Source organism: Neopsephotus bourkii, unplaced genomic scaffold (assembly GCF_033783945.1).
Source record: "Neopsephotus bourkii isolate Nb327-2 ecotype Australia unplaced genomic scaffold, CSIRO-AGI_Nbou_v1 NB_1036, whole genome shotgun sequence".
Lineage (NCBI taxonomy): Eukaryota > Metazoa > Chordata > Aves > Psittaciformes > Psittacidae > Neopsephotus > Neopsephotus bourkii.
In genome coordinates, this window is record NW_026901525.1 from 2,120,750 (window position 1) to 2,142,437 (window position 21,688).

General features: G+C 49.6%; 3 protein-coding genes across 8 annotated transcripts in view; all 3 read right to left on the bottom strand.

Moving 5' to 3' along the window:
* The window catches only part of STX12 (syntaxin 12), a 350,272-nt gene extending 344,942 nt beyond the window's left edge, over nt 1-5,330 (bottom strand). Inside the window, exon 1 of the mRNA XM_061360729.1 lies at nt 5,323-5,330. The gene's annotated coding sequence lies outside the window, so the exon portion shown is untranslated. The remainder of the gene's footprint in view (nt 1-5,322) is intronic.
* On the bottom strand, nt 1,745-5,107 carry HMGN2 (high mobility group nucleosomal binding domain 2). Its single transcript, XM_061360701.1, has 6 exons — nt 4,963-5,107; nt 4,179-4,223; nt 3,800-3,829; nt 3,433-3,483; nt 3,026-3,121; nt 1,745-2,624 (listed from the first exon to the last, which is right to left on the bottom strand). Exons 1-6 carry the CDS (start codon nt 4,975-4,977, stop codon nt 2,589-2,591), a joined length of 273 nt encoding a protein of 90 aa, XP_061216685.1. The 5' UTR covers nt 4,978-5,107; the 3' UTR covers nt 1,745-2,588.
* A 1,430-nt stretch (nt 5,331-6,760) lies between the features above and the next one.
* Nucleotides 6,761-19,175, bottom strand: DHDDS (dehydrodolichyl diphosphate synthase subunit). Of its 6 annotated transcripts, none has more exons than XR_009726572.1 (11): nt 19,084-19,172; nt 17,713-17,796; nt 16,705-16,821; nt 15,968-16,110; nt 14,485-14,601; nt 14,204-14,305; nt 13,418-13,532; nt 11,547-11,654; nt 8,458-8,699; nt 7,028-7,098; nt 6,761-6,920 (listed from the first exon to the last, which is right to left on the bottom strand). XR_009726572.1 is itself a non-coding variant. In XM_061360706.1 (10 exons), exons 2-9 carry the CDS (start codon nt 17,773-17,775, stop codon nt 7,054-7,056), a joined length of 810 nt encoding a protein of 269 aa, XP_061216690.1. In that variant the 5' UTR covers nt 17,776-17,796; nt 19,084-19,175; the 3' UTR covers nt 6,761-6,920; nt 7,028-7,053. The 6 variants fall into 6 exon arrangements, 4 of the variants coding, with proteins under 4 accessions (XP_061216690.1, XP_061216687.1, XP_061216686.1 ...); XR_009726571.1 differs by having other exon boundaries at nt 7,028-7,210; XM_061360706.1 differs by lacking the exon at nt 8,458-8,699 and having other exon boundaries at nt 19,084-19,175.
* Nucleotides 19,176-21,688: the final 2,513 nt, after the last annotated feature.

The following is a 21,688-nucleotide window of genomic DNA, read 5'->3' on the forward strand; positions in this document are numbered from 1 at the left end:
CACAGCCAAGACATAGCAAGGTTTGGAAGTTCCCTGTTAGCAGTAAAAGACACAGTGGAGTCACTACAGAGAGACTTACGTGGCAGTTACCACGTAAAACGCTCATTTTCCTGCTGGGCTGCTGAAGACATCCTGTACAGGAGAGCACTGCATGGTTTAGACTTCCAGGCACTGCAAAGATTAAGTAGTAGTTAAGCAGTGAGTTCTTCAGCAGACAGCAACCCTGCAATTACATTTCATTAGCAGCACTTGATTTAATGACTAGGGGATGAAAAGGCCTTCCAACCACAGAGATGTTCGCAGGGAACACCACAGCATTCCAGCTGGCAACAGGGCCAGTGGCAACCCCTTCCAAACCTCATCCACTGGCAACTCATCACTCTCCTTCTAGAAGCCCAACACGCAGCTCTGCAAACTTTCTGCTTGAAAACATTTGAAGACCACAGCATCACCCAGGTTGTCCCCAAATCTTGGATCATTCCACAGCCTCAAGGTTCAGTTCCCTCTGGTAGTTAAGAATTGACTCCCTGGAGATCCAGAGCTCAAACCCACCACCAGCCCTTCTCACTCTGGTGCTGGAACCAGCCATGCTCCATACAAAGTGGCTCTTCCATGGGATGAGGTGGAACAACAGAGCAACACCCAACAGCCCTTCTCCCAACTCCTGGACACACTTTGCCCCATCACAACCCCTGATGCTTCTCATAAGCTGCATCCCTTGAAGGCCCTGGACATCAACAACATTGCCTGGTTCACTCCTGGGGAGCTGTGGCCTTTTTGTCAGCCACAGCCCATCACAGGATGCTCAAGATGTTGGGGTTTTTGTTGGCCATTTCTAAGCTGCCACTTCTGGGTGGGGTATACACAAAATTATTCCTCATGGTTTTTCTTATACTTGCCAAGGTGAATACAAGACATATCAGCTATGATGAGATGGAGAGCAGTCTGCATCCGTACAGCTGGAACTGGCTGTTTTTTAGGCTATTTCTAGAACTCTTTTGACACTTATTTTCTGGCTGTGACACTTTGCCCTGTTCCTTTTCATTGGATTCCCTCTGAAAACAGCACAGGTTCAAACAGGTCACAACTTCCTCAGTAACAGACACTGAAATCTCAGAAAAGCCAAGAAAAGATGGAAAAAAACGCATCTAAGAAGTGACTGCAGGAGACACTGACACATCAGAGCTTTTGGTTTTGCTCTGCTCTATCATACAAGTAGTGACAACAAAAATGGTGCACTTTTATTCAACAAACGTTGCTTCCTCCTCAAGTCAATACCACAGCAGTCTGTATTTCATTAGCAGAAACAATATTCAAGCCTAAGTGCAGAAATCTAACACATCATCACTGGTAGGAAGCTAGTTCTGGTTCCACCACCAAGGGAAGCATACCCATTTTTCTGGCTGCAGCAACTGCAAGGTTGCTGTGTTCTTCCCCATTTTGTGTAGTGCTCCTTTTCAGACATTAATGAAGATCATTTATCTTGGTAGATTCACTTACCTGCTCCGTTCTGGGCCTCCCAGTAAGTCTCAAAACATCCTGCAGCTATCTAGTGTTTCAGAAAGGAAAATGTTGCCTTTCACTTAAGCCCAAATTAATTATCTGAATTAAAGATGCTTAAAACAGATTATTGGCCATTAGCAAAACGTTGCGTAAGTACAACCACGTACACAGCAAGTATTCTTCTGATGTTAACCACATCAGAGATGAAATAAAAGCAAAGAGGAATTAGAAAGGCATTGAGAACAGTCCAAGCCAAACCGTATCCAGCTTTATTAAAGGTACTTTTCATAAACAATCATGGTAATTTAGGCAGGACATGGGCTACAATCTGCAACATTTTACAACAACTGTCAAATTCCCCTCCCTCCATGGACTACCAGAACGTAAAAGTTGCTATAAAACCGAAGAATCTTCACTTCATACTTGGTAAAGTTTAGAGTGAGGGTGGACACTTTCACATTTAGCATGTTGTTTAACAACTCTTCACAAACCTACCCTGACTTCGAGAGGAAAACAAAACTTAAACTGCAGGTTTCTTAATCTGAAGATCCACAATATAAAAGAGGAAGTGCAGCTCCTGGCAGAGCTGTTGTATCCTGAACTGGACACCCTGACAACACACTGGATGGCAAGTCCCAAAATTCCTGTTTTGCCGTTGTTTCGGAGCGATGGATCTGGGCAAACAACGTGGACACCAAAGGGAACATAAAGGGATCTACAAACTGCCGTTTGGAAGTGAGCAATGGGCATCTTGGGAGCTTTGATGTTCACTCGAATGCACTTCACAGAGCTTAACACATGTGCAGCATGAAGGGATCTCTTCCTCCTCTATTCAGGAGGAGCTCTTCCAAAAAACTGGGAGACGGGGTAACTTTTCTTATTAAAATTTAGGTTCTGAGAAATAGACTAAATGACATTTGTCCCCACTGCCCCCCCCCAACACAACAACGAAGCGGTCTGTGTGCTAACAACATAGCTTAAAAAAAAGTAAAACAAAATTCTGCATTGTTATAAAACTTGATAAAAAATAGTATTTCAAACTGTACAGTCACCAGAAGTACACAGTTATCAAAAATTCACACATTTTACTTGGCTTCACCAGCACCTTCAGCTTTCTGTGCCTGCAAGAGAAAAGGAACCAGTCAATACACACCGGGCGCTCGCACCAACAGCTGGTGACTTGCTCTTATCAAGAGCAACCCTCTGGACAGAGGGAATCCTATCTGTCACCACTCTGATTTTAACAACATGAAATCTAACATTCCAGGTACCCTAAAAGGCAACGTGGAGTTGCTTTATTACAGCAGCTCAGAGCAAGGCAGAGCAGTCATTTTCATGTGGCAGCTTCAACTGGCAAACAGACAACTTTAACTCTTTAAGCTCCAAGCAACACCCCCACCTGTAGATGTGGTGTTAAGCATCAGAAGCAACAGGTCCAAATGATCAAGTGATAATTTAGTGCAAGCCAAGACCTGCCTGTGTGTGACAGCTGTTAGATACGCTGCCAAACCCACTGTTATACCTGGTCTGTTTTGGCATCTCCATTTTCTGCAGGGTTGTTTCCCTCCTTGCCAGCATCACCCTTCCCCTTCTTTCCCTTGGGCAACTTCTCGCTCTTCTGTAAATGGAAGATGAGGTACGCTGTTACTGACAGGCACTGAGCCACGAGAGTCCAAGAACCCAACCCTGGGTGTCAGCATGACAAGAGAAGGCAACACACGATTGTGTGTGCATTGAAGAGACTGACAACAACTGCAAAGAGTCTTCCCTTTGGTATTTTTAAAGCCAATTTTGTAAAATTCCAAGGTTTTCAGTGTTTCCAGAAGCGACAATGCAGCTCAACTGCATCACCATTTTGTTAGTTATGCTTGGATTAACCTAACCCTCACAACGCATTTATCTCTCAATAATCACTGCACAACAACTTACCTTTGGAGCTGCCTTTTTAGGTTTAGGCTCTGGCTTAGGAGGAGCGGGTTTCTGTAAGTGAGAAACACCCCTTGGATTAGTCAAGCTATTTTAAGAGACACCCACTACCTGGCTTTAAAACACTCAACCCCAACAGCTTAGCAATAGGAAAGCAACTCAAACCACTTGAACTTGAAGCACTTACTTGGTTTGTCCATTATTCTCCTGCTCCCACAGCACCACACAATGGGGCAATTTGTTAAGCCAGTAACTGTCTTTCAACTGAACAATGCGTCTCTCCAGAACACCGCACACAGATGCAGTACCTAACACTGAGCTTAAACCTGCTCAATGCTGGGGCACCTCTGCTCGACACGAGAATACTCACAGCAGATAACCTCGCTGATCTCCGTTGTGGCTGTTTGAAAAGGAAAATGATTGCATTTAATGTGGTGGAATACGAGCTTAGACAGGAACTTTCATTTCAAAGTCATAAAATCCGAGGTTTAAGCTTTTAGTTCCCTTTTTTGCCCCCATGCTCAAGGAACAGGGAGGCTGTTCCAGTTGAATCCCTGCTAATAGCTGACAGTAATAAAGTAGATCTTTTCGTCGTCAAGATTAAAGGAGAGTTAATCCTTTGAAGAATCAGACTCCATCAAGACCAAGCCTCCCCCTTGCTCCCCACTTCTTTATCTCCACAAAGTTCAGCTTCTCTCCAATGTAAACACTCCATGATCCAACTTTCCTCCAATATTGGAACTTCTTACCTCATCCTTAACTTTGGCCTTATCGCCCTTGGTCTCTCCTTCAGCCTAGGACGTGAACACAAGCACCGGACAGTTCGGGGGATGCACTCTCAGTCCCCAGCCCCGCACCGGCCGCCATTTTTAACCCTCCCCATCCCAAAAGGGAAACGTTCCCCCCCCCCGCCCCCTCCCCCGGAAGGTGCCAGGCCCCGGGATCCGGGGAGGGGCTGGAGGCCGCCCCTGCGATCCCCGGGCCGGGCGGAGGCCCCTTCGCGACCCACCCCACGGCGGGGCGGGGGCGGGCGGGGAAGCGGCGCTGCCCCTGCAGGGAGGCCCCGCTCCCGCCCACAGCTGCCCCCGCGGGGCGGCGGTTTTGGCGGCAAAGCAGCGCGGCCACTTCCCGCCCTTTCCCTCCCCCAACCCCCCCCTCACTCCGACCTCCCGCCAAAACCAACCGGATCGGACCGGCGCCACTCGCCGCGCCCCCCCACCCCCGCCCGTTAAGTCGTGTCGTGTCCCCCTCCTCCCCCCACAGGCGCGGCCGGTAACGGTGTCCTCGCCGCCCCGCCCCCACCGCCGAGCCCGTTGCGGCCTCACAACCGTTACCGCCTCACAACCGTTACCGCCCCGAACGGGAGGGGGGAAACGGGAAAGGAGGAGTGTGTGTGTGTGTGTGGGGGGGGGTGAGCGCGTAGTCCCGCCCCCCCACCTCGCACTGGCGCTAGCGGCGAAGGGAAGGGGCGGGGGGGGGTTAACCGGGACTGTAGGCCCCTACGTTGGAGAGGGGCCCGGCGGCGCCACGTACCTTTCTCTTCGGCATGGCTCCGTGCGGGCGTGTTGTGTGTGTGTGTGTGTGTGTGTGTGTGTGTGTGTGTGCGTGAGGGAGAGCGGCGTGAAGGGGGCGGAGGGAGAAGGCGGAGGAAGGGCGGAGAGGTGGGGAGAGGAGGGAGGGGGGAGGCCGGGCGCGCTCGGTGCGGGTGAAGGGAAGTGAGGGCAGCAGCGGGGAAGAAGGGGAAGGAGCGGGCGGTGCGGTGGCGGGGCTCGGCGCGGCGCTGCTCCCGGCGGGGGCTCCGCTGGTGCCGGACCGACCCCGCGGATGGCGGAGCGGCTGTTTATAAAGTTTTATATAGAGCCGGACGCGGCCCAACCGGTTCCAGCCGGATCCCCACCGCCCCGCGCGCCCATTGGACAGCCAGGGTCACGTGGGGTGGGGCCAGGCGGGGATGGGAGATGATGATGGAGGGAGCGGAGCCGGAGGGGGGGGGAGCGGACGCGCGCGCGCGCCCCCTCCCCGCTTCCCGCGGGCGGGAAAACGCTGAGGGTGAAGGAGGAGGAAGGGGGGGGCAGGCAAAAATAAGGACGAAAAGGCAAAAAGCAGCAATGGGGAAAGGCGGCGGGATGGGGCCTGGGGGGAGGGGGAGGAAAGGGGGTGACCCCCCCCACATCGCACACATTTCCCCCCCCCCCGCCGCTGTCCTTCTCCGCGGGGAACTGCGAACCGTGCGCGGCGGGGGGGGGGAGCGGAGCGGAGCTGTTCGTTCAGCACCGCCGCGGGCCCCACCGGGCTCTGCAGGGCCCGCAGCGCTTCTCCTGCGAAATAAAGGGAGATGGGGATGGGTTCTGGTGAGCAGGAGCGAGGGAGAGGAGGCGGCGGGGCTGGAATGGGCAGGAAGAGTGGAAATGCAGGGAAACGACATTAAAACACCTCGAGCTGGGCCCTGCGCTCAGTCACTTGTAGAGCCAGGCTCCTTCCCGAAGGAGCCATATCCCACACTGGGACATGGGCACAGCCATTTGCTGCAAATCTGGATACAAGATGCACGCTTCAGCGTGCACAAACTTCTCATCTCTTAATGGAGCCTCACCAGAAATCCAGGCCAAGGAGCTCTCCCCTCCCTGTTACCTCTCAGGCTTTATCAGCCCCCAAAGTGCGCTGACTTTTCACATCTTCACCATACAGATGTGAATTAGAGGAGTTAAATTCTCCCTAAAGTAGGTCTGTGGCTCTATTGCATAGAATCAGACTGGTTTGGGTTGGAAGGGACATCAAAGCTCATCCAGCTCCAACCCCTTCCACTGGAGCAGCTTGCTCCAAGCCCCTGTGTCCAACCTGGCCTTGAGCACTGCCAGGGACGGGGCAGCCACAGCTTCTCTGGGCACCCTGTGCCAGCGCCTCAGCACCCTCACAGGGAAGAGCTTCTGCCTAAGAGCTCAGCTCAGTCTCCCCTCGGGCAGGTTCAAGCCATTCCCCCTGGTCTGTCCCTACAGGCCCTTGGTCTCCCATCAGCTCCTGGTTGGTATTTCCACAACTGCCACCAAGGTTCACTGGAAAGATGCGTCCCTGGAAGTCAGAGTTTGTCTGTGTAACTCATGGCCAACCCCAACTGGAAGGCTTAACAGAGACCTGACATTCTACTGGATTAACCAATGCAGGTGGGGCAAACCATCAGGTAACTCAAGCCTTTTTCCACTATGTGAAGGGCATTTTTCTCCTCCCTAACTCCAGCAAAGGCTATTTTATAAAAGGGATTAACTGATTCCCTACAAGCTTTCTGTAAACCAGATTCTTCAGTTCCCACCCTTGCAACAGTAGTGCTACAGTGTGGAAAACCACCGCTGCAGCTTTGGTCACCTACAGCATCGTAACACAACCAAACCCCTTTTTAAGGTAAAAATACATCCTCGGGTAGAAAACAGCTCTGGCCAAGCAGACTGCAGAGTGCTCCATCTCATGCAGAGCAAACTATTTCCACAAACAGCTTCCTGGAAGGTGAAGACAGAGAAAAGGAAAACAACAGCAAAAGAAGTTTCCAACTGACAGCTCCCATCATCTCACCATGCTTTTAGCTAAGCTACTGTTTGCTACTTACGCAAGAGGAGGTACGTGCACGGAGCTTCACTCAGGCAAGCCTTGGGGTAGCAGCAAACTGCTCACACCAGACTGTAAAGAGAACACAGCCTTCAAATCGTTTCCAGTCTAACAGGAATCAGATGAGGAGTCTGCCACAGGTTAAACAATATCATAGTAGATGCAGAGAGCAACTTCGTCACACCTTAGGATAAGAAGCTCTACGTACTTTTAGATGTTCAGCTTGGGGTTTAAGTAAGATCGGTATGAACAGGCTTTATTCACAATTTGACAATAATTATCCTCTTCACAATCACAAAGTGCTGGGTTTGCAGCACTGGCAAGCCTTTTGACTGTGTTTTCCTAGCTTTCACCTGGAGGTAAAAAGGAACACTTGAAATCCAGCACTAGCTGGTACTGCTGCACCTCTATGTGCATCAGAAACACAAATCGAGACATTTTCTGGTATTTTGACCATGGGGACGGAAACCAGGAGAAATCAGAGGTGGATATGGGCTTGGAAATAAGCTAGCCCATGTCCCTGCCAATGGAACTCTGAGAACAAACCACTCTCCACAGCTGCTCTGGCCACTCCCACTGCAATCAGTTAAATAATCCTTCAAAACCATATTGGCTGGGGGCAGAGGTTGGTTTTGGTACTGTATTCTGAGCCGTGAATTTAATTCCCAGTCATTCTTCCTTGCCTGCTCAGAGCCTTTGCTAAGCACTGATAGCCAGCTTCATCATCAGCATCTTTGGCATTTGGGTTTTCCCAACACACAGTGCTCAGAAGGGATCGCAAGACTTAGGAGTATCTTTTTACCTTTACAGCAAGGTAAAACACCACCTCACTTTAGCTCTTTGGAAGACAAGAGCAGATCCAAACCAGCACAGTAAGGTCGGGAAAAGCCAAGATGCTCTCATGAAGTAGGCAGTGGGAAGTATCTCTGCTGCTGCTTGGCACGAGGCTTCCTTCCACACCAGGAATTACCCTCTCCCTGCAGGAAGCAAGGCTCCCTTTATTGGACAGCAGAGGAAACCTCCACAGAGATTCACTATGGAAAGAATTCCAAGTCTGGACTGATTTAACAGGACTGAATCGGTTTGCTTGGGCCAATTCATGAGGAATCAAACACAACTAGAGGCTCGTTTCAGGTAACTTCTTGTCACCAAAACCCCCAGACCTGTAAAGTATCAAGCAGCAGAGATACAGTGGGGTGTGCTTATTCTCCATCACCAGAGGCAGGGAGGCAAGTCAGGACGGCACTGCCTTCCTCGGCAGCATTCACAGAACTAGAAGGGTTCACAGTACTCTTTGTCCCTGCCCTTGGTCAGGGCCAGCAGGGACAAGTCCTACAGCAGCCCTCATCCTCACAGCGAGTGAATCCCTCAGGGCAGCAGCTGTTCCCTCTAACACAGATTAAAATGGTCTTCCCATGAAGAACCCAGCACCTGTGTCATGCGGACACCAAACACAATCTCTCAAGGAAGTCCGCTCTCTTGTGCTCCAGTGCCTGCAGGAAGCTCTGGATTCTTTCCTCCCTCATGGCAGTGCATTTCTGCAACAGTGTCCATCGGCGCCGACAGTCTCCATGGGACGCAACCCCCTCCTGCTGCAGCTTCTTTGCCACATAAGCCTGATCCCTTTCCATCTGCTGTCGCCTCCTTTCCTCCATGTAGGAGTCTCTGGCCTTCTAGAGTGAAAAGCAGTAGAATGTTAGCACTTTAGCATGCCTTTTAGCTCATCTGTGGTCAAGCAGCATAGGTTATGGAAGAAACAGCCTCTGCTTGGGCCATCAGGCTGCAGGTTAAATGAAGGGTGGCCCTGCATGTGCCTCCTCCTGCCTGACTGGTTATAAAGAGATAGAGAGATACGCTTCTGGACCTTCCCCCCAGGAGCCACGTCTGCTCACAGCATCAGCTCCTAGGCAAAATAGTTAAAGGTCACACAGATTCTGCAGAAACCCTCAGATGTTGGAGAGGAACAGCATACAGGGGGACTTCTAAACCACAGACGTACACACAATCTATCCTCACCAGTGTCACTGCAGAATCTTTGATCCTATTCACATGGCATCTGAAAGGGGTTACAGGATTCAGAGCAGTCATTTATGGGGCAATTCTTTGAGCAGATGATCAGGTATTGAGCTAAATCAGCTACAGCATAAAGCATGAGTGGGCTCACCATTATTAGTGATCTAATAATGTCCTGGCTCCAGACACAGCAGGATGGGCAGGAGAAAGGTAGAGGCAGCAGCTACCCTTGCCTACCCTTCAAGGATTGGAATATTTTTGCAGAGCATCACTTTGGGATTTCTTCTTATTGCACATTTCATAACCTGCAGCCTCCAACAGCAAACACACATCTGCAGCCTCCAGTTTTAGAAAGAACTGGTCACTGCGACATAACCTGACACACACACACACACACTCACTGGGGAGTGCTGGCCTTTCAAACAAGCAAGAAAGAATTATTCTAATGAGAGCCTGACTCACTCTTCACCACACTTTCGCCATGCCTCAGTCTATGCTCTGGCACTGTAAATTAGCGTTTGTTGTGCTGGGAACAAGAGTGGAAATATCCCTAGCTACAGAAAGCCCACTGAATTGATAGCACTCCATGCTGCAGCTCTGTTGAGTTGAAATGCAGAGATCATCAGCCTGTTCCACCCCTGAACAGAGTGAAACTCTGCCTCTTCACCAGGAAAGGCTTGGCATGACCCCTTCCACAGGCCAGCTTTGCCAATCAACTTCTGCACCCTCTTCCTGGGTCCACCACACATCAAAATCAAGTTACAGCTAATCCTGGGGCTAAGTGGAGACCAACAACCAGCTAGGAGACTCGCTTGAGCAGCAGGCTAAGTGGGAAATGAAGACAGCCATTAAAGGTGATGCTGTGAGTTGATGGAAGGAGGATAGTTTTTGCCAACACCTCCAAATCAAGGTGGTCGGGGCTTTTTTTTATGTACCACGTTAAACCTTCCATGCAGCTGCCCATCCACACTGTAACTGTCTCCAGTGTCCTGAACACAGCAGCACTCTCCCAAAGCAGACACAGCTACTGCTATATCCTGTGGTTTCTCAGCAAATCAACCCCTGAGCCCCAGGTCCTAAATCTGATCAGTTCCTTCGAGTGAGATTTCCTCCCTGCACAACTGGACTGCAACCCCTGAGAAAAGGGCAGCCTTATATACTGCAAAGCAGATCTCACAGCAAGAAAACTGACCAAAGAACAAAGCTGGACAATAAGAAACCTTGATAATAGCATAGCATGAACACACATAGCCACAAATGAGAACGAAGAAAAGACGAGACAATCTGAGAACAGAAGCAGCATTTGTCACCCATCAGAAATGAGCACTAGGAGCAAAGGCAGAACAGTAACCTTACTGTTCAACACTGTTCAAGACAGAGGCCAAGCTGATGTCAACGACAAACACTACTGCCTTTTTTGCTTTTCTCTTCATGCAGAAGGTGAATTGTCATTAGTTGTACTAATATAATGAGTTGCTGGTAGGAAAAGGGCAGAAATAGGAATTACAGAGGTTAAGGGCGTGGAGAATTTGGACGCTTCCAGACTGACTGGACCTGCATAACCACAGCTGTCTATAATCTTTGACAGCTCTCAGAGGTGAGCAAGGTCCCTGAAGGTAGAAAAGGGCAATATAATGCCTGTCTTTAAAAGGAGAGGACCCAAATAATTAAGGAACAGACACACTCAGCAACCAGATACAGCGGAGGTAAGAGTCACCACAATAAATTCCTCCTCCTGCCACTCACTGCTGTTTCTGTGCTCAAGCTGGTGCCCCTCACCTTTCCCCATCAAGAGCTCCAGCTCCCAAATTTGTTTTGCTTAAAAATAACCAGATTACTAAATAACTACTAACTTGGCCAGACTTATCAGCACCAGGTCAGGAAGAACTCACAACAAAAGACTGGAGAGGAACAATGACAGCAAGCAACAGGAACAACCTCAAGTAGGCACATCTGGACCCACCAGAAAGAGGACACTTGTCCACTCTCACAATGCAGGCAGCCTCACTTCAGCTCCCAGAAAGGAAACTCTAAACCTACTTGTAACAAGTCTAAAAGCAATAGAGTGGGAGGAAGAGCATGCAGATTCTCCCTGCTCATTCCACAGTGAACTCAGCAGTCTTTGCATAAACCACTGATGAAGTGGTTTGAGTTGAACTGGCTGATTTTATCCTGTAGCAAATCAGGAGTGCTTCCTTATTCTGTCCTGTCAGCTGAGGAGTGGAGACAGATACTTCCAGCTGGTGGAATGAGCAATGAGTAATAGAGACAGTGGTGACTTCAGATATTTTAGGTATTCCTCAGAAGAGAGGAGTCTGGCCACACACTAAGATACAACAAACCATACAGGTACAGGAGAAGCCACACATCCAACATTACCTGCTACTGAAACAAGATTACCCACACTGAATGAACAGTTCCTCTGCTCCCACCTGGCACACTCTCACCTGATCTTCAGCACGTTGCTGTGCTGTGTTGAGCTTTCCACCCTTCTTCAGCTCCCTTACCTGTAAAGCACTGTAGTTCATCTGGAACCGAAGGATAGCCTCACACAAGTTCCAAAAGGAATATTCCGGCCACAAGACTGACTGAAACACCAGGCATGAATGGGATGTCTGCAGAAAGCAAGATCACCAATAATTTAGTTATGTAGCGAGGGAAAAGTCATCAAGATGCAGCTCTAATGGTCAGACTATGCCAGATCTTCCACAAAGATTTTACACAAGCTGTGTTATCAGATTCTACTTAAAATGAAATAAATATTGGCCAGGAGAGTTTGAAATTACACAATGTAGAGTCTTTCCAATTAGTTTTTAAATGCTGGGACACCAGCCATCCATTTCTGCAAAGATACCAGCAGAATTCTTTCTAATGCTATGTTGGCCTTCACAGAGGTATTTTTATAGGTTTAAGCATCACAGACTTGTAATAAAATTAAAATAGCAACACTGGACTACCAAAAGCTGAGTGAAAGGAATAACAAATGAACTGAGGATCAGGACATGACATGACATTTAATCAAATGACATCCTGTGTTGCTCCTTACTGCCCACTCATAGCATTTAAACTGCTTAATGAACCCACAAGGCACACTGAATTGATTCTAATGCTGCATGATTCAAGTTTCCAAATTAAAAACCTATTCTTGCCATCAAGGTCCTCAAAGTTTCAGGTAAAAGTGTTCCTATGACCATTACTACAATATCTAACCCTTAATGGACTCTGTATGGCTCTTGAAATGGTGATGCTACAGAAACTTATGTCAATTCTATACAATCACCACCATAAGGACATTTTCCTTGGCATCAGAGAATCATCCTGAAAGCACGATTTCCTCCTAGTTTGGGGCCATCAGGACACACACAACTGGTAGCAAAGGGAAATTTGCATTACTGCTCTGGTGTGTGAGCTGGCAGAGCAGGAGCACAATCACACGTTCTCCTTTGCTGCTCGTGCTGTAATCCATGACACAGGCAAGAGTACAGGTCCTCCAAAAACACAGGGAGGAGAGGGGGTGCCTTGAAAGGCAACCACAACTCAGGCCAGACAGCTTCTGTGAACCTGCCAGTTAAATAACTTGGAACAAGAACATTTGATGTGGTTGCTTAAAGGCAGTTGGGTTTTGGCTGTGTACATATAAAACAAAATGTTAGCCTTAAGTAAAGCAGCTCAACTCAAATGTTCTCCTGCAAAATCTGGGTTACAAAGAAGTCAATAAGGCCTAGCATAGAAGAGAGAAATGGAAGTGGCTTTCGATACTGTAACCCCAAATACATGAGCTTTAGATGCATTCTGAACTTGCTAGGTTTGAGCTTACCAGCCTCGTCATGCTGGATTTGACTATGCCAGCCTTAGAACACATCTTCTGGGGCCTTGTTTCAGTATGAAACTCTAACAAACTTCTGAAGGTGTGACAAGTCAAGCATGTACCTTACGTGTATGTTAGAGGGTTACACCTCCAGCTGGCATGTCGCAAACACATCTCCCAGGGATGTAGAAATCTTCCTCATCCCAGGAAACATGTCGCCAGGTTAAATTAAAGCCAGGAATTTACTAACAAATGAGGAATTCCATAAATGGGAGGCACAAAGGATGAACAATTCATGATTTCCTTAGCTGCTGTCAGCTAGACTAATTTGTGAGTTCCTATTGTTTTTAGGATGATACAGTGTCAGACTCATGCTGCAAGGTATTTTAGGCAATCACAGAACTGTGAGAAACAGGTTCCTCAGCGATGCCCCAGCACTTAGCCCATCCAAGAAGTTACCTAACCCCTGGCAGAGAGCGTTTAAGAGCCCTCATGTCAGCTCATGCCTGAAGTCAGCAGAACACTCTGATATAGAGCTGGAATATGTCAAGAAGAAAACAAAGACTTTACCTGCCAGAGTAGGAAATCACTCAGTCGAACCTCTCCAGAGGTTCGAATCAGGAGGTCTGGGTCAGGGGAGTTGTTGGTGTACAGACACTTATCAAGCAATGATTCAGACACGTCACTAAGAAAGACAGAGGCATCTTACTGAGATATCTTACTAAGATCACTTTCTTGACCCAACAGAGGTGGCACTGCTAAATCAGAATTACTGAGGGGTTTGGTTTCTTTCTAAACACAGGACTGCAGATTAAAACTGGGTGGTGGAGCCGTACCACAGCCTGTCATCAACTTGCTTCTGATGGACACTGCTGTCTGTTCCACAGGCTAGTTCAAATGTGCTTTCAGCCCCCAAAGCATCCCCCGTGTGCTCCTGTGATGGAACCAGACTATAAGGGCTTCCATCTGGAGCAGAGAGCACAACACTAACTACTCCATCTCTTCCAGGGTGGAGGAACAGTTTAGTATTCATGATTTATCTGTTGTTTGACCTCATAGCTAAGACTGCCAGCCAAGCAGCCAATTGTTGTGGCATAAAATCTGCCTTCACATTTAAACTAGCTTAAGACACAGACCTAATTTCTCTTGCGTCTTGGTTGTGTATCTATCGCCATGGTAACTGCCATAATAAAAACCAAACATTGCATCGTAGCTTTAAGTCATTTGTTCCAGTCCTACTGGTTTAATGAGATCTCTTTAAAAGCCACTTGGCTTTTGAGGGGTTAGTAACGAAGCGTAGGTGGGAAGAGAGGCAGTTTTCATCTATGAAGCCTCTCAGAGAAAGACAAGAGTTACCTGGGTTCGAGCAGTCCTTGTTCCACCCCCCATGCCATCTCCCTGACAGCATTGCTGATTTCATGTCTTGATGTGTATGCAAAGCAAACATTTAGAAAGCATCTGAAAAGAGAAAGATGTGAAAGGCTAACCTAAGGAAGGTCCAGCAGATGACAGAGGGAGTATCTACATCAGTTACACGTGCTTGTAGGACAAAGCACATAAAAAGGTGCAGCATGTCTGCCAAGCCTCAGCCTTCAGGTAGAAGATGTATCAGCTACTTCAAGCTGTGTGTTACTTACTTGTTGTAGTTCCTTGTTGCCAGCACAGCCTGGGCAATCAGTTCCTGAATATCCAGGGGCAGAAGTGGCAGGTCCCCAAGGACACGGATGCACACACCGTGTTTCTTCAGGTTCTCCCTACACCCAACAAGAAGAGTGAGGACTACAGAAAACAGATCAGTCTCTACTTCCCAAGTGCCAGATCTGCCTTGTTCAGCCAGATGAAGACAGGAAGCAGCAGGCACAGCTCAGAATTAGAAAAAGGCAAAATGACCAAATGTTTTTCAGGTGTGCAAAGCTGCCTTAGGTTTGACCATCCCAAACTGTTCATGAAGGGAAACTGATCATTCCCCATGCAAGTTCCTGAGGTACAAATGTAATCAAAGGCCTAGAAAATGATCACAGATTAGGCATTCCTACCTGAAGTTATGAAAATCCACATGGAAAATGGAATACAACCACAGACTCTTGGCACCTAAATCTAATTAAAAATTAAGATGACTAATGGTCACCCACAGAGTGGCACAGCTACTTCCTGGTGCAAGGAAAGATTAATGTATCAATGAGCGTGGTGGAGTGAACATGAGAGGAGACGGGGAATCATCCATGCCTGCTCCAGCAGTATTCTCAGCAGACAGGACATCCCATGGGATTTTATGGCTTTCTGCTGCTGTCTGTCTTCTGCTACAAACTCCCTGATGAAGGGCTGCATTGGGTAGAAAGTAGGGAAACGGCCTCTTTGAATCACAGAGTACTGCAGTGCTCAGGTAGCCCTGATCTTCCCAACTCCTACCAGCACACCCAGCTATCCTCTCCCTCCTTCCAGCTGTGCTCCTTTGCTGCCTTTCAAATTTACCTTGACCAGATGAGGACACCTTCTGTGCACGAGTCAGGCATGGGGAAACCAACATACCCACTGAGTTACACAACACAAACCAACATACCCACTGAGTGTTACACAGCACTGTAACACTCCTCCCTGCTCACCAAGACCTCTACTAGTTTCATCTACTCACAATACATTAACTAGTTCTCCAACTCCAACAAGTGATTTAACACACTGTGTGCCCATATGTAGAAGTCTCAGGTTACCACACTCAAGTTGCTGAGCTGAACTCTGATCTGCCAAGAATATTGTGACAGAGATTAAGACAAGGCTTTGAGACTTCTGGAAACAAGGTACAAAGCATCTTCTGCTAAGCAAGAATTATTCCTAATGTGCTGTGCTTATTTGAAAGCTGCATTGTCCCAGCTGCTTGCATGGGATTGTTGCAGTGAGCCATAGGATACAGACACAAACCCAGCGTGCATGGGGACTGTGCCCACTCAGGAGCTGTACATCCCATCCAGGTGGGCACAGTCCCTCAATCCAAAACTCTGGCTGGAGAAAAAGGCTTCCTTCGTTTAATCCATTTTCACAACTAGTGACATCTCTGTAAACAACTCCTGATCACGTTCTGCTTTAGTTCCACAGTGTGGGATACAGACATGACAAGATTCTTACTGTTCTTCCAGTAGGCGGCTAAATTTCTGCCTTGCCAAATCCATTAGTCCATCCACCTCCTCCTTGGAGCGTTTAAAGTTCTCAATACTAAAGGCATAAACAGTGACCTCCCGAATGCCAAGGTTTAAACACCACCGCAGTGTCTGCAAGAAGACAAAACAGAGTGAAAAACAGAAGCCGGATGAGCAGACTCAGACAATCAGGTCAGCAAGACCCAGCTGCTCCACTGCTATAACCTTCCTGTTATTTTCCACTATGCTAAGACTGGATTATAAGAAACAACCACAGAAAGCTGACAATAAAACCTACTTGATGAGAATTTCAGATTCATTTTAAAGAACAGGGAGAAAACAGCACTTCTACGGATGAGAATCCGTAACAGATATGGGACTAATCCAGCCAGGGGAAAGCAACTCTTGCAGATAACACTATGAATTATTTAATACCATACCTTTCAAAATCTTTTCAAAGAAATTCAACTTGTTTCACAGAATTAAAGCCTCAAGATCTGCAAGGTGGATATTTCAATCGAGTGCAAAACAGAAGGGAAAAAAAAAAAGCTGATGGGAATGACTCTGTAAGACAGCAGACAGACAGGAGGTGAAGCTGGGAACCCTGCTGACTAACATCAGCTCCAAGCACAGGCCTGACTCCCGTGAGAAAAAGGAACACAACACACCAGGAAACATGGCTCAAGCTTTCAACACACAACTCAAAGGCAGCAAATGTCCTCCCACCTGAGCCAGCTTATCGAAGCCTTGCGAGTGCCCCTGCTGCCTCTCCACGTGACACTTGCGGGCGTAACGGCGGTTGCCATCCATGATGAAGGCCACATGCTTGGGCATTGGACCTGCCTGGAAAATGAGGAGAAACCCAACAGAGCAAACAGCCAAGCTGGCATCTTGCACTGCAGAGAGTTTAGTGCCACCATTCCTGGCAGCACTGCCTGTTTGTAGGATTGCAATGTTATCTCCTAGATTCAAGTCCTGAGGTGGAAGGAGCACAGTGCTAATGACCCCTTTGCTAACCCCAGTTTAGGCTCTCTAAAAAGCATGTCGGTATTGACACCTGCCTAAACTGAACAGCAGCTTGGTCCTCCCCGTTTCTGTCATGTAACAGAGAACAGCCATAAGCAGCAGTGCCACAGCTGCTTCTCTGCAGCCATGGGGAGGGGTGCACGCAGGGTTATGCTGCTGTTATTGCAAGTATTTGTTATTTCAGAGTACAAGGACATTCTCACAGACACTTCAGAGAAAACAAAGGAAGTCATAAGACCTTCTCCCAGTTGAGTATTCCTTTCCATGAGGTCTGCCCAGACCCTTTCACAAGGACATCATCACCAGTCTTAAGACTCTGCTGAGCAGAAGAATCTTCCTGGAACCAGTGAGTTGTTATTCTAACCAAGAGAAACTCAGTCTAATTTTTTAACACTCATAATACGACCATCTTGCTTCTCTCCCTTCTCCTTCCATGCCCCACCTTGATCAGCAAGGGCACACACCATGGAAGCCTGGGAGTGTAAGCTCATTATTGGCAAGCACTGCCTACAGCATTGCTCATTTGCAAGGCTAAGCTTAAGTAATCTGTCCTCGAATGCTAAGCGATGTACATCCAGTGCCAGCACCAACACATACCCTTTCTAGAACACTGCCTTTCTAGAACAGAGCAGCCACAAAGGCAGTTCCACTCTGCACCCTGACGAACCTCCCAGCCCCTTACCACAGGTAACCAAATTAATTCCTTACCTTAATGATGTTGGCACAAAATCTCTCTATGATGGTCAGCTCGCCCTCTCTGATCCATGACATGTTTTACCAAGAGCTCCTTTTCTTTTTCAATGGGAAGATGAAAATAAAAGGATTAGAAGAATCTGAGCCCAAAGCAACACTACAGATGATCACCTTAGGAAAATAAGCTTTGACTAGCTGCTTTGGAGCCCTTTCTATCATCTGTGCAAGTACTTTGATAAGCAGAACCCGGAGGAGCTCAGAAATGGGCACTGGAATTTTCCAGTGTGTGTCAGCAAAGTGGATTCTTTGGATTCTTTTTTCTTTGGTAACAAGAAGAAAACCCACATACTGCATCTTCCAGCCACGGTGCTGGTGGGTTGGGACCCCCAGTTTGGGCAACCACCAGGAACATCACAGGGGGGCAGCAGCACAAACTGACCTTCAATGCTTTTGTGTTGGGAGCTGCTAGAAATCCTTCAAATGATGCAACCCTCTACACCACCAACTGCCCTGCACTTGTGTCACAACTGATACGGCTTTTCCCTCACAAGGAGCACTTTCAGCTCCAGAGCTGTAACAACACTGGGGGTTTTACCACATTATCTGCACATCAAATACCAAGATCTGGTTTGAGTTATCAAATCTGCTGAGCTTCCACATTAACCTTCAATTCCCTCAGCTAGAAATATTGAGAATGTGGGCAAAGCAGCTTTGAACAGAGAGCTGTGGGAGCAACAGTCCAGATCCAGCCACCCATCTAGGGACCAGAGGAGATTCAAATTACACTGATTGCATTAATTTTCCTCGGGGCCTCCTCTACCTCCTCCCTCAGGAAGAGGCGTTTAGCCACAGAGGCAACCACAAAACATTAAGGCAAAGAACTGCTGAACCTCGGCCTCTGTTACTAAAGCTCTTAAGGCTCCCCTTGACCAGCTCGGTCTGAAAACACCTCCTCTTCCACCGCTGTCGAAGCAACCCACCCTTCACACAGTCACCCTAAAGAACAACCTTCACACAGGCGCCCCGTGCCTGCACACCGACACAGCGCACCGAGGGGGGGGGACACGACACGACCCGCTCCCGCCCAGCCCGTGGGCGCAGGACCTTCACGCCGCAGTCCCCGGGGCGAGGAGGGGCGGAGGTACCGGGGGAAGGGGGGGGGAAGGCCGCGCGTAGCGCCCGCTCTGGGGGCGGCCTTCAGGCCTCCCCCTGCTCCCTGAGGGGAGGGAAGGGGTCGCCGGTGGGTGACACCCGGTGGAAGGAGACACCTCCCACCGCACAGCACAGCCCCAAAGGGCTGCCCAGCTCCGTCCCGGTCACCCGTCCCGGTCACCCGTCCCGGTCACCGGTCCCGGTCCCGGTCCCGGCCCCGCCACCGCCCGTTACCTCTCCCAGCGGCGCCGCCTCAGCCTTCACCGGAGGGTGACGTGCCCTTCCGCCTACGTCACCCGCCCGCGCCCAGGGCTGGGGGCGTGCGCAGGCGCCGTGACGCAGGGCGGGGCGGGGCGAGGCTGGGGCTGGCGCGCAGGCGCGGTGGCGCCGTGAGATGATGGGAGCGGGCGGCGGTGGCTGGGTCCGGGGCTTGGCTTTGAGGCAGGATCGGTTCGGGGGGGGGGCTGAGGGCGGACAGGGCCGTGCCAGGGCCATTGGGGTGTTGGCAGGTCGCTGCAAGCTGCGGGTGGGACTGGGGTGGTTATAGGGCCCGTACGGCAAGGCCGTAGTGGTGATGGGGGGCTGGTTATGGGCTGCAGGTTGGGGTATCCCCATTCCCTCTGCACAGGCAGCACCAGTTTGGGTCTGGGCTCAACCGCAAAGGAGGAAGAAGGCAAGAGTAACCACACACAGAGCATCACCAGCAGCCACTGCCCATGGTCTTTATTATTATTATTATTCCAGAAAAGGAAATAAAAACAACACATTTTACATAGTTGGTACAAAACCAAATTAAAATAAACAGAGGGGTTAAAACCTGCAGCAGCAGGCCCTGGGGATCCCGCTGCAGGGACTCCAATGGGAAACCTCGTTGGGAAGCACCCACCCCGGTTGCTCCCTCCCTCCCTCCCTCCCTCCCGCTTCATGAACCCCCAAGAGTCTACGCTTTGGTTGCTAGCAGTAAACATGGATTATTACATTCTTCCGTCTCCTCATAGACAATCGTGGGAGTCGAGGCTTTCGCACCCGGGGACACCCCTTCGGGAGGGACGTCTTCTCCTCATCATACATTCAAACGCTCCCGTGCTCCAGCAGGACCCTGAGTGTGCAGCCTCACTGGCCCCTAATGCATAGTGCCCAGTGCCTGCGAGCCGAGCATGGGCAAGGAGGGGGGGTGATGATGCAGCAAGTTAGTTCATTATTGTCAAGACACGGGAAGAGCCACCATGGGAAGAGCGAGGAGGAGGAGATGTGACTCGAGCCCATCTTCCCCAGCGTGGCTTCCCGTTACAAATAAAACTCCCTGTTTTCTTGGATCCCGGTACCACGCTGGCTCCGGGGGAACCTGAGTGATTCTCTAAGCCATTTACTTCAGCCTAGGACAGGGATGGTTACAGAGCTCCTGTCCCTCGCAGCTCTGTGTGGGGACAGCACACAGAGGACATCCTCTCTCCCTCATCCATAACCTATTGGATGCTTTGGCTATATATTTTTTTTTTCCTTTTTCTTCTTTTTTCCTCTTTTGTAAACAATAATCAAGGAGAATACTGAGAGAAACGGGAAGTTTGACAGAGGTCTCGACATACACTATAGACATCTAGCAGAAAAACCACCAAACCATTAAACAGGGGGCAAGGGGAGGGGGGGGAAAGGTCCTACATGATTCTTGAAGACAGAATAAGGGGGGGGCAGCAGTTTCCCTGCCACAACCGAGGTGCCAGGGGAAGGCCAAGAGCCCCCAACAGCACTGCAGCAGGGCTGAGGCGCAAGGCTTAGACACAGCCCAGCGCACTCTTATTGCATTTACCCCGTTCAGCCAAAAGCTGTTTTGCTGAAGTAGTTTTGTACAGATCCCGTTGCTAGTCAAGAACTTACAAAGTCCTTCCCCACACCCTCCCAAGAAGAGACCACCACCTCACCATTACAACTACGGGAGCAGGGCAGGCAGCCCAGGAGCCGCTCTCCATCCCCTGTGTGCCACAGGGCAGAGAAAAGCCTCAGAGGGGTCACTGGGCTCCGGCAGCCTCAGCAAGCCCCATCCGTGAGGATGGAGTAGGTGCTCCCCGTCTGCTCCAGCCCTGCTCTGCACCTAAACCTATTGCTACCTAAAACCCAGCAGGAACAGCACCCGTGTCCTGACATGCCAGCACAGGAAGGCTCCAGCCAGCCCCCAGGCTGCAAGTGGAGTGTTAATGCCCCAAAACCAGGGATCCAGAGTTTCCCCCAGCCATTGTGAGCCAGGATCTGGGAGAAGCCAGGAAGGGAGAAGAAAGAGGGAGCAGTTGTACCTCCCTTGGACTTGGGTCCACCTTGGCACCAGGGCCCTTGTCCCAGGAGGTCACAGCAGCCTTTTGCCTGAGGCTGAGTTAGGGCAGGGGAGACTGAGGTTATCCTCAATCCCAACAACCTCACTGGCCACTGTTTGCTCTTGCCATGTCCCCCTGAACAGGCTGGGACCCCCATCCTGGCTTTCCAGCCCCCAGCCACACGGCACCAGCCTGCTGGGAGCCTGTGCAACATCCCAGCCCGCAGGCAATGGGAGGGCTTGGACATGGGGCAGACTGGAGTGTTCCCATTGGGACAGCAGGGAGGGGACATTGGAGCATAAACAGGAGAGAGAAATGGAGGACAGTCCTCAAAAGCCACCAGGCTGGGGGAAAATCTGGAGTTGAGGAGCCAAAATGGGCTCTAGCAGCTGTTCCCATGGCACTGCCTGGCTTCTCCATCCGCACACACTGATCTACAGACCCAAACTCCTCCTCAGTCCATGGGGAAGGGAAAGAGACTCTATTAAATCACAGTTAAAAAGAAAACAGATCCCAAACACACCAAAAAACAC

Bases quoted from the DNA above. Each gene is read 5' to 3' on its own strand.
- HMGN2 (XM_061360701.1), bottom strand. The intron at 3,484-3,799 runs GTGAGTATTCTC...TCTCACTTACAG, and splicing joins GATCAGCGAGGTTATCTGCT to AAACCCGCTCCTCCTAAGCC. The intron at 2,625-3,025 runs GTATAACAGTGG...TTTCTCTTGCAG, and splicing joins GAGATGCCAAAACAGACCAG to GCACAGAAAGCTGAAGGTGC.
- DHDDS (XM_061360703.1), bottom strand. From the start codon at position 17,775: ATGTCATGGATCAGAGAGGGCGAGCTGACCATCATAGAGAGATTTTGT. The intron at 16,822-17,712 runs GTAAGGAATTAA...CTCATTTTCCAG, and splicing joins TTTGTGCCAACATCATTAAG to GCAGGTCCAATGCCCAAGCA. The intron at 13,533-14,203 runs GTAACTCTTGTC...TGTCTTTCTTAG, and splicing joins CAAGGACTGCTCGAACCCAG to TGACGTGTCTGAATCATTGC.